Source organism: Capsella rubella, unplaced genomic scaffold (assembly GCF_000375325.1).
Source record: "Capsella rubella cultivar Monte Gargano unplaced genomic scaffold, Caprub1_0 scaffold_3, whole genome shotgun sequence".
NCBI classification, from domain to species: domain Eukaryota; kingdom Viridiplantae; phylum Streptophyta; class Magnoliopsida; order Brassicales; family Brassicaceae; genus Capsella; species Capsella rubella.
This window is the reverse complement of record NW_006238921.1, coordinates 2,212,008-2,224,422: the sequence shown is the minus strand read 5'-3', so window position 1 is coordinate 2,224,422 and position 12,415 is coordinate 2,212,008. Positions and strand designations below refer to the sequence as shown.

Here is a 12,415-nt window from a genome sequence, read left to right as displayed (position 1 = left end):
CCACCGTTTCATTACTCCTTTTGGCGGCTTTATCTCAGTCCCTCTCAGAGAGCTCTCAGGCAGAAAAACCCTAAAATTCTTAAAGCTTTGTTTACACACAGAGACAGAGGAGACAGTATCAGTAGCGTTGTGTAATAATGGAGGTCTCTTCTTTGAAAAAACTGGAGCAGATGGAGTTCTCTCTAGACTCGGTCACTGATCTTTCCTCTTCTTCCGTCTCGTCGTCCTCTCCAGCTGTAGCTACGTTTTCCTGCGTTGATGGAGTCACGGAGCTCCGATTTCTGCAATCGGATCCGACCCTTTGTTTCAATTTTGATCTCGCTTCAGCTCAGGTGAATGTCGATTCACATGCTCATGTTACTGTTCCTCTGCTTCTTATCGGTTTTTGTTTTTTTGAAACGTTTCTTTGATACATGAAGATGCCAACTTTCGGAAGAAACAAAACTCTGTTATATCTGTAAATTACTATGTTCCACATTGTTGCTTCACAGTTTGTCTGAGACTTATAAGATGGTGTTCGTACTAATTTTACAATTGCATCCAATAGTTTAAACTCTTGTCAGATTGAATTTGGTAAATTTCATTGGGCTTATGTTTTACAATCTTATTGAGTCTTGTTACGTCTGAGAATGCATGTGTTGATCGTATTGCATCTTTGTTTATGCTTTTTTTTCTCAGTTATTCAAGTTGGGGCCAGTCCATTTCATCTGTGTATCTGATAGTTCGAGTTCTTCAGAGGAGGTACGTTATGTTTGAGATTAATTTCTATAGTTATCCTTGCAAATGTATATATTGTCTCGCCTTCTTGGTAAAACCATGAGTGCCTTATCAGTGATGTGTTACAAGATAATTTGTTTTTTTTTGTTTCTTCATGATTTGTGAAATGAGTTTTTTTTCTGAAACAGAAATCATTCTCCCAAGGAGTCAATATCAAATTTAAAAATGACAAGGATAGCAAGGATTTTTGTGATTCATTTGAAGAGTGGAAAAAGGATGCTGTTGTTCAAGGTGAGCCTTTGTACCAATTATGGATGTTATAACATGGATGCCTTGCTTTTACTTATGAAAGATTCTGAAACAATTTATATAAATACTTATTATCAAAATTTAAGCTTGTTCTGGCTTTGTTCAACAAAAAAAAAAAAAAAAAAAAAAGTTCTGGCTACTTGTGCATTCACTATCTACTATCATTTTCCCATTTCAAAATCTACGCATAATATTTGTGCATTCTCCTTTACTGTCTTGTCGTTTTTCCGTTTCTAGGATCATCCGTGCAAAATGGAACAGTTTCAACTAAGAAAAGCAAGTTTGACAATAAGATAGAGGCGTCCTCGGCAAAAATGTATTTCCGTTATTATGGACAACTTCTACATCAACAAAATATGCTTCAAGATTATGTGAGGACAGGTAAAATATCTTGCCTCAATGTATCGTTTGTTTCAGAACTGCTCCAGTTTTCTTGATTCTCAGGATGCAAATCCTTCATACAAACTGTATACTTCTCACCGCTTTTTTGGCCTGGAATAGCTCATTATGAACCTTATTCATGTCTTCAGGTACATATTACGCTGCAGTCATGGAGAATCGTTCAGATTTTGCTGGTCGTGTTGTGGTCGATGTGGGTGCTGGGAGTGGCATTTTGTCAATGTTTGCTGCCCAGGTATGCAATATTTAGGCTAAAGGTTACGTGACTAAGATTTTGCTATGCTCGAACAAGAATAGGTTGATAGATAGGCAGAATTTTATTCGTAAAACTAAAAGATGAATAAAGACTAAGGAAGACTTGTTTATTGAAAAGTCCTCACTCACTTTGCAACTACATCCCCGATTCCAACATGTCCTTGCCTTAATCCACCCTATAGAATTGATGATCCGTAAATGCAAAAGACAACAATGCCAAAATAAATGTGAACTATTTTCTAGTTATATCGTGGTGACAAGAAGCTTTCATAGCTATATGGTTATAGTACTTGTGATTTTTTTCTTTTTTCTTCTTCATTCATATTTATGGTTTCTGCTAAATTAGGCTGGTGCCAAGCATGTGTATGCGGTTGAAGCATCAGAAATGGCTGAGTATGCACGTAAGCTGATTGCTGGAAACCCATTGTTCGCTGAACGGATCACAGTAAGGCGCTTAACTCAGTTTGATCATTTTATATTATTGTGATATATGCGTTGTTCTGATGTTGTTGAAACTGGCACAAGTGTAGGTCATCAAGGGTAAAGTTGAGGACATCGAGTTGCCTGAGAAAGCAGATATTTTGATATCTGAACCGATGGGTATGTGGCTCAGAGACAGACTTTAAATGTGTCTTTTTCCTTGAAAATTAAAAACTTAGAATCTTTGGTTTAGCAAAAACCTTGTTCAGAGAAAAGATATGTGTAAACATCACTAGTGATTGAAAGTTCCATTAATCATATAAATGACATGTTTTATGTTTTGAACCAGGCACCTTATTGGTCAATGAGAGAATGTTAGAATCATATGTAATAGCTAGGGATCGTTTTATGTCTCCAAAGGGCAAAATGTTTCCCACTGTCGGAAGGTAAAGTCAACCTTTGATAGCCATTCCTTCATTTATTTCATATTATGACTTCACTCTCATGTAATTTTATCTCTGTAGGATTCACATGGCACCTTTTTCCGATGAATTCTTATTTATTGAGATGGCAAATAAGGTACGGAAAGCCACTGGTTTATTTTAAGAATTATTTCCCAGAAAAATTGAACCAACTTGCTGGGTTAGTTTAATTTTGGTATGCTCTATGCAGTCTTCTTAATCATTCAATAATACATATTCCTCCTCCATGCAGGCTTTGTTTTGGCAGCAGCAAAACTATTATGGAGTTGATCTGACACCTCTATATGGATCAGCACACCAAGGTTATTTTTCTCAGGTATATCTATTTTCACCCAAGCATTTTTGTAAATGTGTTTTTATACCAAAGTAACATATTTGGTTATTCTCATCATAACCAGTATCAATGAATCATATCTATTGATTTTACAGCCCGTGGTTGATGCATTTGATCCGAGAGTATTAGTGGCTCCTCCGATGTTTCACATGATAGATTTCACTCAAATGAAGGTACTTGCGCTACTTAAGACTGTTCCTCGGTGTTTTCACTTTATGTCAAGAAATTTGATATTTCATGGTGCGTGTGAATGTCTTTCAATCTCATTTTATCTCTGAATTCATTCTCACAGGAAGAAGATTTTTACGAGATTGATATCCCATTGAAATTCACGGCTTCCATGTGCACCAGATTGCATGGACTTGCCTGCTGGTTTGACGTTCTCTTCGACGGGAGGTAACTTTGCTTCTCATTTTTCTTCATTCAAAACTTATTGTTTTCATATTTATCTTTGCAATTGAAGAAGATTTGATTTAAACTCGTTTTTCTAATCTGTTTCCAACAGCACGGTCCAAAGATGGCTCACAACTGCTCCTGGTGCACCTACAACACATTGGTACCAAATCAGATGTGTTCTCTCGCAGCCTCTTTACGTAATGGCAGGTCAAGAGATCACTGGTAGACTTCATTTGATAGCCCACAGTGCTCAGAGTTACACCATAGATCTAACTTTGTCAGGTCCAATTTGCTGTGCCTTGCGTTTTTGGTCATTCTAAACCACCATCATCCAACTTGCACTCCAGAACTGATAAACGAAAAGTATTTTGTTTTTAACAGCTAAAATGTGGGGTCCCGGTGCAAGTCAAGGCGGAATTCTCCAATCATCAACATGCAAATTCGATTTGAAAGAACCATATTATAGAATGTCTCAGCCACAAGCATACCCTGTCGCACAAGAACCATCACTACAACTACAACCGGAGCTAAATACACAGGTAAAAATGCATTCAGCAACTAGAGTAGTTATGGTTGCTTTCTTTTTATATGTGTATCGATATTTATGCATTTACTGTTAGCAGGACATACAAACACAAAACGATGAATTAGAAGAAGAGTTACTGCAACAACTGCCACAGAATCCGAGTACCCAGCTCTAGAAGCTAATAAGTGAAATGAAGTTTAGAGATGATCATCTTTTTGAATCTCAGTCATATAATGAACTTGCGATTCCTGTTTGTATCACGTGAGTTTTGGTACGGTTCTATCTAAAGGAGGAGCATGGAAAGATCTTATCATTCCCATTGCTTCCATGTAAAAGTCTTGGACCTTAATTTTTTTTTTTTTTCACATCCATCTTATCATTTAAGTTTAAGTTGTCTTTAAAATCTACTCTTGTAAGTAGTAACATCCACACGCCATGAAACTAGAATCAAGTTCTTTTATCAAAAACCAATAAACAAAAAAAATCATTATATTCCTTGTAAATCGAGTTCTAGGTTTGATAAAATGATAATATTTCCCCCAAGCAAGAATCGTAAGAGAACTTTATCAATGGACACAGATGTAGAACATATAATGAAAGTAAAAACTTGAGCAAAAGTTAAGTTTTCTACGAAGCTGTTTATATCTCGAAACTGGTGCTCTGTTATAATGCAGTGTAAGACAGAGCAACACAGGCATTTTCTTATGAAATTCACTTCTAGTCACAATCTTCATAAGATTTCTGCTTCTTACACTACACAAGGAGCTGGCTCAGATGTAAGAGAAAATACAACCTTTGTGATATGTAAGAGCTCATACCGAAATGTTAGACCGAGCAAATAGTCTCCAATCAAAACCAGCAAATCTGGCAGTGCAGCCATGACATCAGGAAGAACGCAGAAGATGCACCTGGATGGGGAAGTTACCACGAAGATTTTGGTGGTTCTCAAGAACTGAATCAAAAAACGAAGAAGGGAAACAGAAGAAATTACTCTGGGCTCAACTGATATAAGCATGTTTCAAGCGAGGAACACCCATCTTTCTCGATCTGTGAACACCACTGACAGATATCGAACAATCATTTTCCCCTCCAAAAACTTGGGATTCTTGTGATTCAGAATGCTCACATGAAGCAGACATAACCCAAAAAGTCTTTGGTTGGTTTTCCTATGCAAGAAACGAGATTATTGATAACTGTCTACCAAGATCGTGCAGCATGTCGTGCCTTTCCTGTTTCTCTCAAAACAGCACCAACAATAGCTGCTTGCTCAAGACAATCATTCTTATGCAAAGTATCCAAAAGAACAACACAGGTCTTGGTATGGATCTGTAATCCTTTTCGACGTGTTTCCTCAAAAAGAGAAAAAGCATCTGTTGCCCTGTTTCCGCTACTTAGACCTTCGATCATGGCATTATAACAAGCAGAGTCTGGAACGCCACCATTTGCCTTAAACCGATCAAAGAGCGCCCCAGCCTCTGCAATATTCCCAGCCTTTGCAAGTCCAGATATCATGGTGGTGTAAGAAATAGTGCTGGGTTTCATCCCCTGTTTCTGCATCTCTTGCCAAAAGACAAAGGCTTTATTGAACTTCCTGACCTTACAAAGACCATTTATTAGTATACCGTAAGTAACTTGGTTTGGCGTGCATTTCAATTCTTTCATCGACTGAAAACAGACAAGGGCTTCATTGATTTCCTCAGCTTTGACCAATGCATCAAGCAATGAGTTCCATGTATAAACATTAGGTGTTAATCCTTTCTGCATAAGCTCTTCCAGGATAAGGTAAGCTTCATCTATCCTACCAACTTTCCCAAACCCATCAATAAGACTACTGTAGATTACCACGTTTAGCTCTATTCTCTTTGATTTTGCTTCCTCAAAGAGCATATAAGCTTCATCAAGCCGATCTATTTTTGCAAGCCCGTCAATGACCGAACCATATGTAACGACAGTTGGCTCAAAACCTTTTGTCTTCATTTCCTCCAGCAGCTGATAAGCTTTGTTAACTTTTCCGCACTTGCAGAAACCGTCAATGACAATATTGTAAGCACGTGTGTCCAAGACACAGCCTTGCTCTTTCATGGAATAAAACAACTCATACGTTTCATTTGCAAACCCTGCTTTTATTAGTCCATGAATTAATATCGAGTAGCTTCGAGCATCTGGGACAAACCGATGGGATTTTATTTCAGCAAACATCGCCCTTCCCTTTTCTGGTTCTCCAGCCTTGAACATGCAATCCATGTACGTATTAAGAAGCTGCAAATCAGGCGAGCAATTTTGATTAATCATCTCCTTGTATATCTTGTGTCCATCTTCTTTTCTACCGTGGTTGAAGAAGTTCCTTATCAGGGATGTGTAAACAATAGAGTTAGTACGACAATCAGAATCCAACATCTTCTCATATATTTTGTAAGCGTCATCAACTCTTCCGACCTTCCCTAAGCCATCTATGAGGGAGCAAAATGTAATCTCATCTGGGGTACAAACCTTATAATCCATTTCCTCAAATATAGCACATGCTTCATCAAGTTTTTGGGATTTACAGAGCCGATCAACCATTATGTTCACAGTCCTAACATTAGGAAACAGACCAACCTTCTGCATAGAATCACGTAGCTTAAAAGCATAGTCAAGTTTACCAGTTCTACACATCATGTCAATGAGAATATTATACGTTGAAAGATTTGCAGCAGCATCCTTTTTCATCTCCTCAAACATTCTCAAAGCTTCGTCCACTTTTCCCATTTTCCTTAAACATGTAAGAATGCAATTATATGCGATCACACTCGGTATAGAGCCCTTTGCCCTTTGTCTCTCTAGGAGACTGTATGCTTCATCAAATTTTCCAGCCGAACCGTAACCCATAATCATCGTGTTGTAAGCATAAGTGCAAGGGACCCGTCTATTCTTCTCTAAATGCTCAAACATCTCCACAGCTTCATCCAATCTGTTTGCCTTGCACAGAACTCCTATCATGCTAGTATAAGTGACTTCATCAGGCTTTAAACCATTAGCTTCAATCTCGTGAAAAAATTTCCATGCCATATCAACCTTGCCCACTTTACCAAAGCTATCTATACATACGTTGTAAAGAACAATGTCGGCATCAAGAGAGCTGCTCTTCATCTCATCAAGCAAAGATAGAGCAGAATCAACTCTACCCTCTTTGGCAAATCCCCGAATCAATGTCGTAAAAAGATGAACAGTTGGTTCATATCCTAACTCCTGCATCTGCTGAAAGAGAGTCAGCATCATATCAGAATGATTAATTGCCGAAAAAGCTCCGATAAGAGTTGTGTAAGCTGAAAAAGCAGGTCGGAACTTGAACTTTCTCATCAACTGCACAACATCAAAACCTTCCCTAAGCTTATTAGCCTTAACGCAGCTCAAAACCATCTCAATACAAGTATTAACAGAAGGGCCAAATCCTGCAACACTCATTTCTCCAAGAATCTGTTCCAAAGCATCAAAATTTCTACAACGAGCCATCAACAAAAGCAAGGAGTTGTATGATTCGGGACAATGGGGCAGCTCGGTTCTTCTCTCATACCAACGGAAATACTCAATCGCCCGATTAACGTCTTTCAGCCTCCGTATAACCCCAATGACAAATTCTGGTTGTGGTTTAAAGCTTAAAGCAGATAGAGCAGTCTCAGCCGAAGGTCCCCATGGACTCGTCTCCAAAACATTACAAATTTCATTAACAATTTGCATATTACCCTCAAATGTATATGGTTTCTCATGATTTTCGCCATTATCAGACAAAGATGATAAGGGCTTACAAACTGTGACAGCACAAGAGGATTGTGTATAGGTGTGAAATATAATTCCTGCAGAGCGACAAACATAACGTAAATCAGGAACAAACTAAGATAAATTAATAAACACATTTTGCTTTTACGAATCCCAGCATTGAATAATTCATATGAGATAAGATTCATCAGTTTCTAAGCGAAAAATATAAGGAAACCACCATAATTTAGCTCAGTACCCATCTTCATTATCAAATATTGAAAAATTGCAGAAACTGAAATGCACAAAAGCAGATTACCTGGTCTTAGTAGCATCCGCATCTTCCTGATGATCGAGTTCCAAACTGCGGACTAATCTCAAAACCCAACACGATCGAAGAAGATAACAGTTATAAATCAAAGCTTGTATTTTTAACGAAACTCTGAAGTGAAAAAGGCCCAGCTTTCAGGAGAGGAGAGTAGAGGGTTTAACGAGAAGAAATCAAACATAGGTTTAGGCGACTCGGAGGAACCAAGATCCAGAAACCTCCTTCTCGCTCAGAGGGTTTAGGAACGGTCAACAAATATGAGTTTGACCTATCTCTTCGAAAACAAAACCTCCCGGGTCGAGTCGGGTCAAACCGACCCGGTCGCCATCGGAAACGTCGCAATTTGAAAACGACAGTGGGTTTAATGAAATTTTGAAAATTGCTTGCTCCCAAGTTTTCATGATATTCAATCTAGGGTTTTGAATCCTGAATTGGGGATTTTATGACCCTTCGGTTTCGTGGGATCGAATTTTGAATTTCTAGGGTTATGGTTCCTTCTGTTTTAGACCAATGGACGGCATGAGCAGTTACCACAAACGCAGCGCCCGTTTAAACCTTTGTGAAAACTCCAGTTTCTCACATTCATCAAGAGCCATGGCTCCAGGAAATTACCGTTACCCAGAAGTGAGATCACCGTTGCGGAGACAAGTTCATGCGCCTTCGCGGATCCTCAAGAGCGGACTCTCTGCTAGGACAGGACAGGTAGGTCGAGACCGTAGCACGCGACAAGTTTCTGGTAATGGGTTTGGAGCGGATTTTCTCACAAGGAACTATGACATGGTTAGACGAGATGCACTTGATTTTTCTATACCCTATAGAACGGATAGAGAAATGTTTGACGTTGACGATGAGTGTGGAGATGTGGAAATGATACATAGTGATACAAGTATGGAGTGTGTCGAAAACGTGGCTATGGAGGTGGACGAGGTGGAAGAGAAGGCAGATATGGGATCTGAGGTTGTTAATCTGAAAAATAGGAGCTTGATGGTGGGTGATGGTTCTCAAGCTAATAGTTCACTTGTTTTGAATCGCCCTGTGACCGATGTCTCCAGTTATGAAGCATACAGAAAGGTTCTGGAGAGTGCCAAGGACCGGACTTCCAAACTGAAAGACAGAGGCTTTGGCGGTTATTTGAAAGAGAGAAGTCGTGCTTTACTGCGACGCTTTTTTTCTTTTTGGAAACGAGATGAAGAACCAGCAGAGGTTTGGCTGTTTTCCTTTATCTTTTATAGTTGTGGCTAAAGTTTAAGCTTTTATGCTTCCTGATATGAACCAGTTAATATCTTTTGATTTTGCGAAACTGGTTGCGTCGTTGTTCTTTAATTGATTTTCAGGATGTACAACGTGAAGCATTTCTGCCTCTTTCTAGAGAGGAAGAGACGGCAGTCAAGCGTGTATTCCTAGCTAATGACTCGTATGATTTTGATTTTTGATCTCTTATTCACTTGCTCTGAGAATTCATATTTGTTTTTGTGATGTAATTTTATTAACATCTCTCACTGCAGGAACATCTTGGTTGCACATAAGAACTCAAATATTGACATTACAGGGGAAATCCTGAGGTGCCTTAGACCAGGTGAATGGTTGAATGATGAGGTTCGTCAGCCCATTTCAGTCACATGTGATCTTTTTGGAGATTGGATATAATATTTTTGTCCGATTAGAACCTCTATGATTTTGTGAAACTTTGGACTTTGTTCTATGTAGGTCATTAATCTTTATCTGGTATTGCTGAAAGACAGGGAAGCTAGAGAACCAAAGAAGTTTCTAAAATGCCATTTTTTCAATACATTTTTCTTCACTAAGGTTATACCCATTTCTTTGGAAAATGAAATTTAGATTTACATATGCTCATGAATTTTAACAAGAAGACATAACCTTAAATCACATCTCAGCTAGTTAATTCGGGGACTGGATACAACTATGGTGCAGTCAGAAGATGGACTTCAATGAAGAGGTTGGGCTACCACCTCAAAGACTGTGACAAGGTAAACTTGTTGTGTGCTTCATCTGCTATCACTCTCTATATTACACACCTTTTTGAGTTATGCAAACTTTTTTTCTCATTATACCATCTAAGAGACTTTGTTTGTTGTCAGATATTTATCCCTATCCATATGAACATCCACTGGACGTTGGCTGTAATAAATATAAAGGACCGGAAATTCCAGTATCTCGACTCATTCAAAGGAAGGGAGCCTAAAATACTCGATGCACTGGTAATATATAAGTAAGGAAACCAATTTTTTGTGTCATAACATGTATATCCTGATTCCGCAGTTTATTATTTGTCAGGCTAGATATTTTGTGGATGAAGTTAATGACAAGAGTGAAGTAGACCTTGATGTAAGTGGATGGAGACAAGAATTTGTCCAGGACCTTCCGATGCAGAGAAACGGGTATGGTCTTCCTAATAAAGATGTCAGCTACTTCCTAGTACAATTTTTGTAAAACTTTGGCTCTGCAATGTGTAGATTCGATTGTGGAATGTTTATGCTGAAGTACATAGACTTCTACAGCAGAGGTCTGGAACTTTGTTTCACGCAGGTAAAATCTCGGAAAGTGTCAAAACCTGCCATTGTCTTTAGTAGGTCGGTGTCATTTTTGAAAGACTTAGGACTGCATAAAAACAGAGAGTGTTTGTGTGGTTTCGACAGGAACAAATGCCATATTTCCGGGATAGGACAGCGAAGGAGATTCTGCAACTGAAAGCTGAGTGAGTGATGCCACAGCAAAATAAGGAAACTCTTGAAGAATAGTTTTGAAAGGCCTTCTTCTTCATGTAGATAGATAGTGTTGAGAAAGTAAGATGCATTTATGTCACGTGTTTGATGTACATAGAAATAACACGATGTGGTTGGTTATCTGATGATGAGGCTTGATAGTGAAAATCGGATAATTGATAAAAGATTCTATTTTCACCACCAGGAACTCTAATTTTGATATTATATTTGTAGTTTGTAACATGAAGGGTACGAATAAAAAGGGATACGCATTATTTATTATTATTGTATTAGGAAATTGCAAAATGAGAAATCAGAAAAATGTCTGAGAACAACCATCTCAGTTGTCACGTGGTCGTCATGTGGCGACCGAGTCCGAAACTCCAATGTGTCCCCCATTCAAATATAGTCCTGATCTCTCTTTATTAAACAATAAATAGTTGTCAATTTGTTTATCTTATCACATCAATTAGTACATACTTAAATTTAATTACACTAAAAACTTGAGCAACTAAGATTTATATTAGGCTTAAATTCTTTCTGTAGATCTTTGGACCCGGAGCTAATTAAAGTTCATATGTATAATAACTACATCCACATGTTACGTTGGCAATTTTTTCGTAAATACGTCTCATAATACAAACCTGATCAGTGCAATGACACGTGAGTCTCACGTGCAATACCTACATTACATGGAAACACTGCTGTGTGTACAGTAGTTGTTTGACTTCAACTGTCAAACAAAATAAAACGAAAAACAATTTTTTTTATAGAAAAATCGAATTAAAAATATAAATTTATTTCATATTTTTTTTTTTCCAAAAAAGAATTAAAAAGAGGGAAAAAAACTAGATCTGAAAACACGACGTGACGTCGCATCAGTCATCGGAGTCATCATCTCCACCGAAGATGGAGAAGCGGTTGTAGAGTAAGAACAAGATAAGTACGAGGAAGAGAGCGACGCCGACGGGAGATCCGCTAACCCGGTGAATGGAGTCGGGTTCCCCGGTTGAGAAAATGGCCGAGACGAAGGAACCGCGTTCCGAGGAGAGGAACTGGATGATGAGGAGGAGGATGATGGGAAGCAACAGAAGTCCCACCGGACTCAGAAGCTCTGCGATCGCATCCGTAATGGCTTCACCACCGTCTCCGATGAAGAACGGAACGAGCACTACCAGTGCAACGACGACGACCAGTATGATTCCGTGTGGCGCAGATCCACCACCGCCTCCAACGCCTTGCCGGGGATCTTGATACATTTCTACTGACTGTGTTCGTGTTTGTGTTTTTGCTTTTTTTTTTGCTTTTCTTTCTCTTTATTGCTTTTGTGTGTTGGGGGGGGGGGGGGGGTTGCAGCCTGCAGTTGTAGTAGAATTGGTTTGTTTTCGTTTTTAAATGAGAGGGGGTAACGAGGGACGCCTTTGTCTTTTCAAATAAAGCTTTCAAATTAAATGCATTTCTCATGCCTTTTCATTTTATTTTTAAACTTTAATTTTCTAAGTTATTTTACATATATATATTTCTATGGTTTATTTTTAAAAAAAAATCTAAAACTTAAGGTTAACACATTCTTAGAGCATCATTATTGATAGTATTTTACTATTTTAGCTATATTTTAGTCTAAGATTTGTCTAAGATACGATCTTAACATTAACAATAAAAAAATCAAGGTTATAATTAGGTTGTAGACTTAACATATATCACATGTGTAAACTCAAAGAAAAAAAAAATCTTACGTAAATTCTTGCGATTGTAAGTTGTAACTTTTGGTTAGAAATAAGATTTAAAGGA

At 38.2% G+C, this 12,415-nt stretch overlaps 4 protein-coding genes across 4 annotated transcripts; 2 read left to right on the top strand and 2 right to left on the bottom strand.

Moving 5' to 3' along the window:
* Positions 1 to 34: 34 nt before the first annotated feature.
* On the top strand, positions 35 to 4,203 carry LOC17891477 (probable histone-arginine methyltransferase 1.3). Its single transcript, XM_006299854.2, has 15 exons — positions 35 to 332; positions 679 to 741; positions 906 to 1,008; positions 1,264 to 1,407; positions 1,557 to 1,660; positions 2,027 to 2,125; positions 2,211 to 2,280; positions 2,450 to 2,546; positions 2,625 to 2,679; positions 2,815 to 2,898; positions 3,012 to 3,089; positions 3,209 to 3,312; positions 3,422 to 3,594; positions 3,694 to 3,851; positions 3,936 to 4,203. The coding sequence occupies exons 1-15, from the start codon at positions 138 to 140 to the stop codon at positions 4,011 to 4,013; spliced, it is 1,605 nt and encodes a 534-aa protein (XP_006299916.1). The 5' UTR covers positions 35 to 137; the 3' UTR covers positions 4,014 to 4,203.
* A 106-nt stretch (positions 4,204 to 4,309) lies between these two features.
* On the bottom strand, positions 4,310 to 8,190 carry LOC17891614 (pentatricopeptide repeat-containing protein At3g06920). The gene is made up of 2 exons (XM_006296894.2): positions 7,893 to 8,190; positions 4,310 to 7,671 (listed from the first exon to the last, which is right to left on the bottom strand). Exons 1-2 carry the CDS (start codon positions 7,912 to 7,914, stop codon positions 5,036 to 5,038), a joined length of 2,658 nt encoding a protein of 885 aa, XP_006296956.1. The 5' UTR covers positions 7,915 to 8,190; the 3' UTR covers positions 4,310 to 5,035.
* Positions 8,191 to 8,319: 129 nt separating this feature from the next.
* Positions 8,320 to 10,909, top strand: LOC17892548 (ubiquitin-like-specific protease 1A). The gene is made up of 9 exons (XM_006297535.2): positions 8,320 to 9,104; positions 9,236 to 9,315; positions 9,407 to 9,497; positions 9,609 to 9,707; positions 9,797 to 9,889; positions 10,001 to 10,120; positions 10,197 to 10,300; positions 10,376 to 10,448; positions 10,559 to 10,909. Exons 1-9 carry the CDS (start codon positions 8,412 to 8,414, stop codon positions 10,619 to 10,621), a joined length of 1,416 nt encoding a protein of 471 aa, XP_006297597.1. The 5' UTR covers positions 8,320 to 8,411; the 3' UTR covers positions 10,622 to 10,909.
* Positions 10,910 to 11,256: 347 nt separating this feature from the next.
* On the bottom strand, positions 11,257 to 11,956 carry LOC17892903. The gene has a single exon (XM_006298755.2). The coding sequence runs from the start codon at positions 11,881 to 11,883 to the stop codon at positions 11,503 to 11,505; it is 381 nt and encodes a 126-aa protein (XP_006298817.1). The 5' UTR covers positions 11,884 to 11,956; the 3' UTR covers positions 11,257 to 11,502.
* Between the last annotated feature and the right edge of the window lie 459 nt (positions 11,957 to 12,415).

What these genes read in the sequence shown, in the direction of transcription:
- LOC17891477 (XM_006299854.2), top strand. Translation starts at nt 138, where the DNA reads ATGGAGGTCTCTTCTTTGAAAAAACTGGAGCAGATGGAGTTCTCTCTA. An exon ending in TGTCAATGTTTGCTGCCCAG is followed by an intron (nt 1,661 to 2,026) that starts GTATGCAATATT and finishes CTGCTAAATTAG; the next exon opens with GCTGGTGCCAAGCATGTGTA. An exon ending in TGTTCGCTGAACGGATCACA is followed by an intron (nt 2,126 to 2,210) that starts GTAAGGCGCTTA and finishes GCACAAGTGTAG; the next exon opens with GTCATCAAGGGTAAAGTTGA.
- LOC17891614 (XM_006296894.2), bottom strand. Translation starts at nt 7,914, where the DNA reads ATGCGGATGCTACTAAGACCAG. An exon ending in GCGGATGCTACTAAGACCAG is followed by an intron (nt 7,672 to 7,892) that starts GTAATCTGCTTT and finishes GTCGCTCTGCAG; the next exon opens with GAATTATATTTCACACCTAT.
- LOC17892548 (XM_006297535.2), top strand. Translation starts at nt 8,412, where the DNA reads ATGGACGGCATGAGCAGTTACCACAAACGCAGCGCCCGTTTAAACCTT. An exon ending in GTGAATGGTTGAATGATGAG is followed by an intron (nt 9,498 to 9,608) that starts GTTCGTCAGCCC and finishes TGTTCTATGTAG; the next exon opens with GTCATTAATCTTTATCTGGT. An exon ending in CTTCCGATGCAGAGAAACGG is followed by an intron (nt 10,301 to 10,375) that starts GTATGGTCTTCC and finishes TGCAATGTGTAG; the next exon opens with ATTCGATTGTGGAATGTTTA.
- LOC17892903 (XM_006298755.2), bottom strand. Translation starts at nt 11,883, where the DNA reads ATGTATCAAGATCCCCGGCAAGGCGTTGGAGGCGGTGGTGGATCTGCG.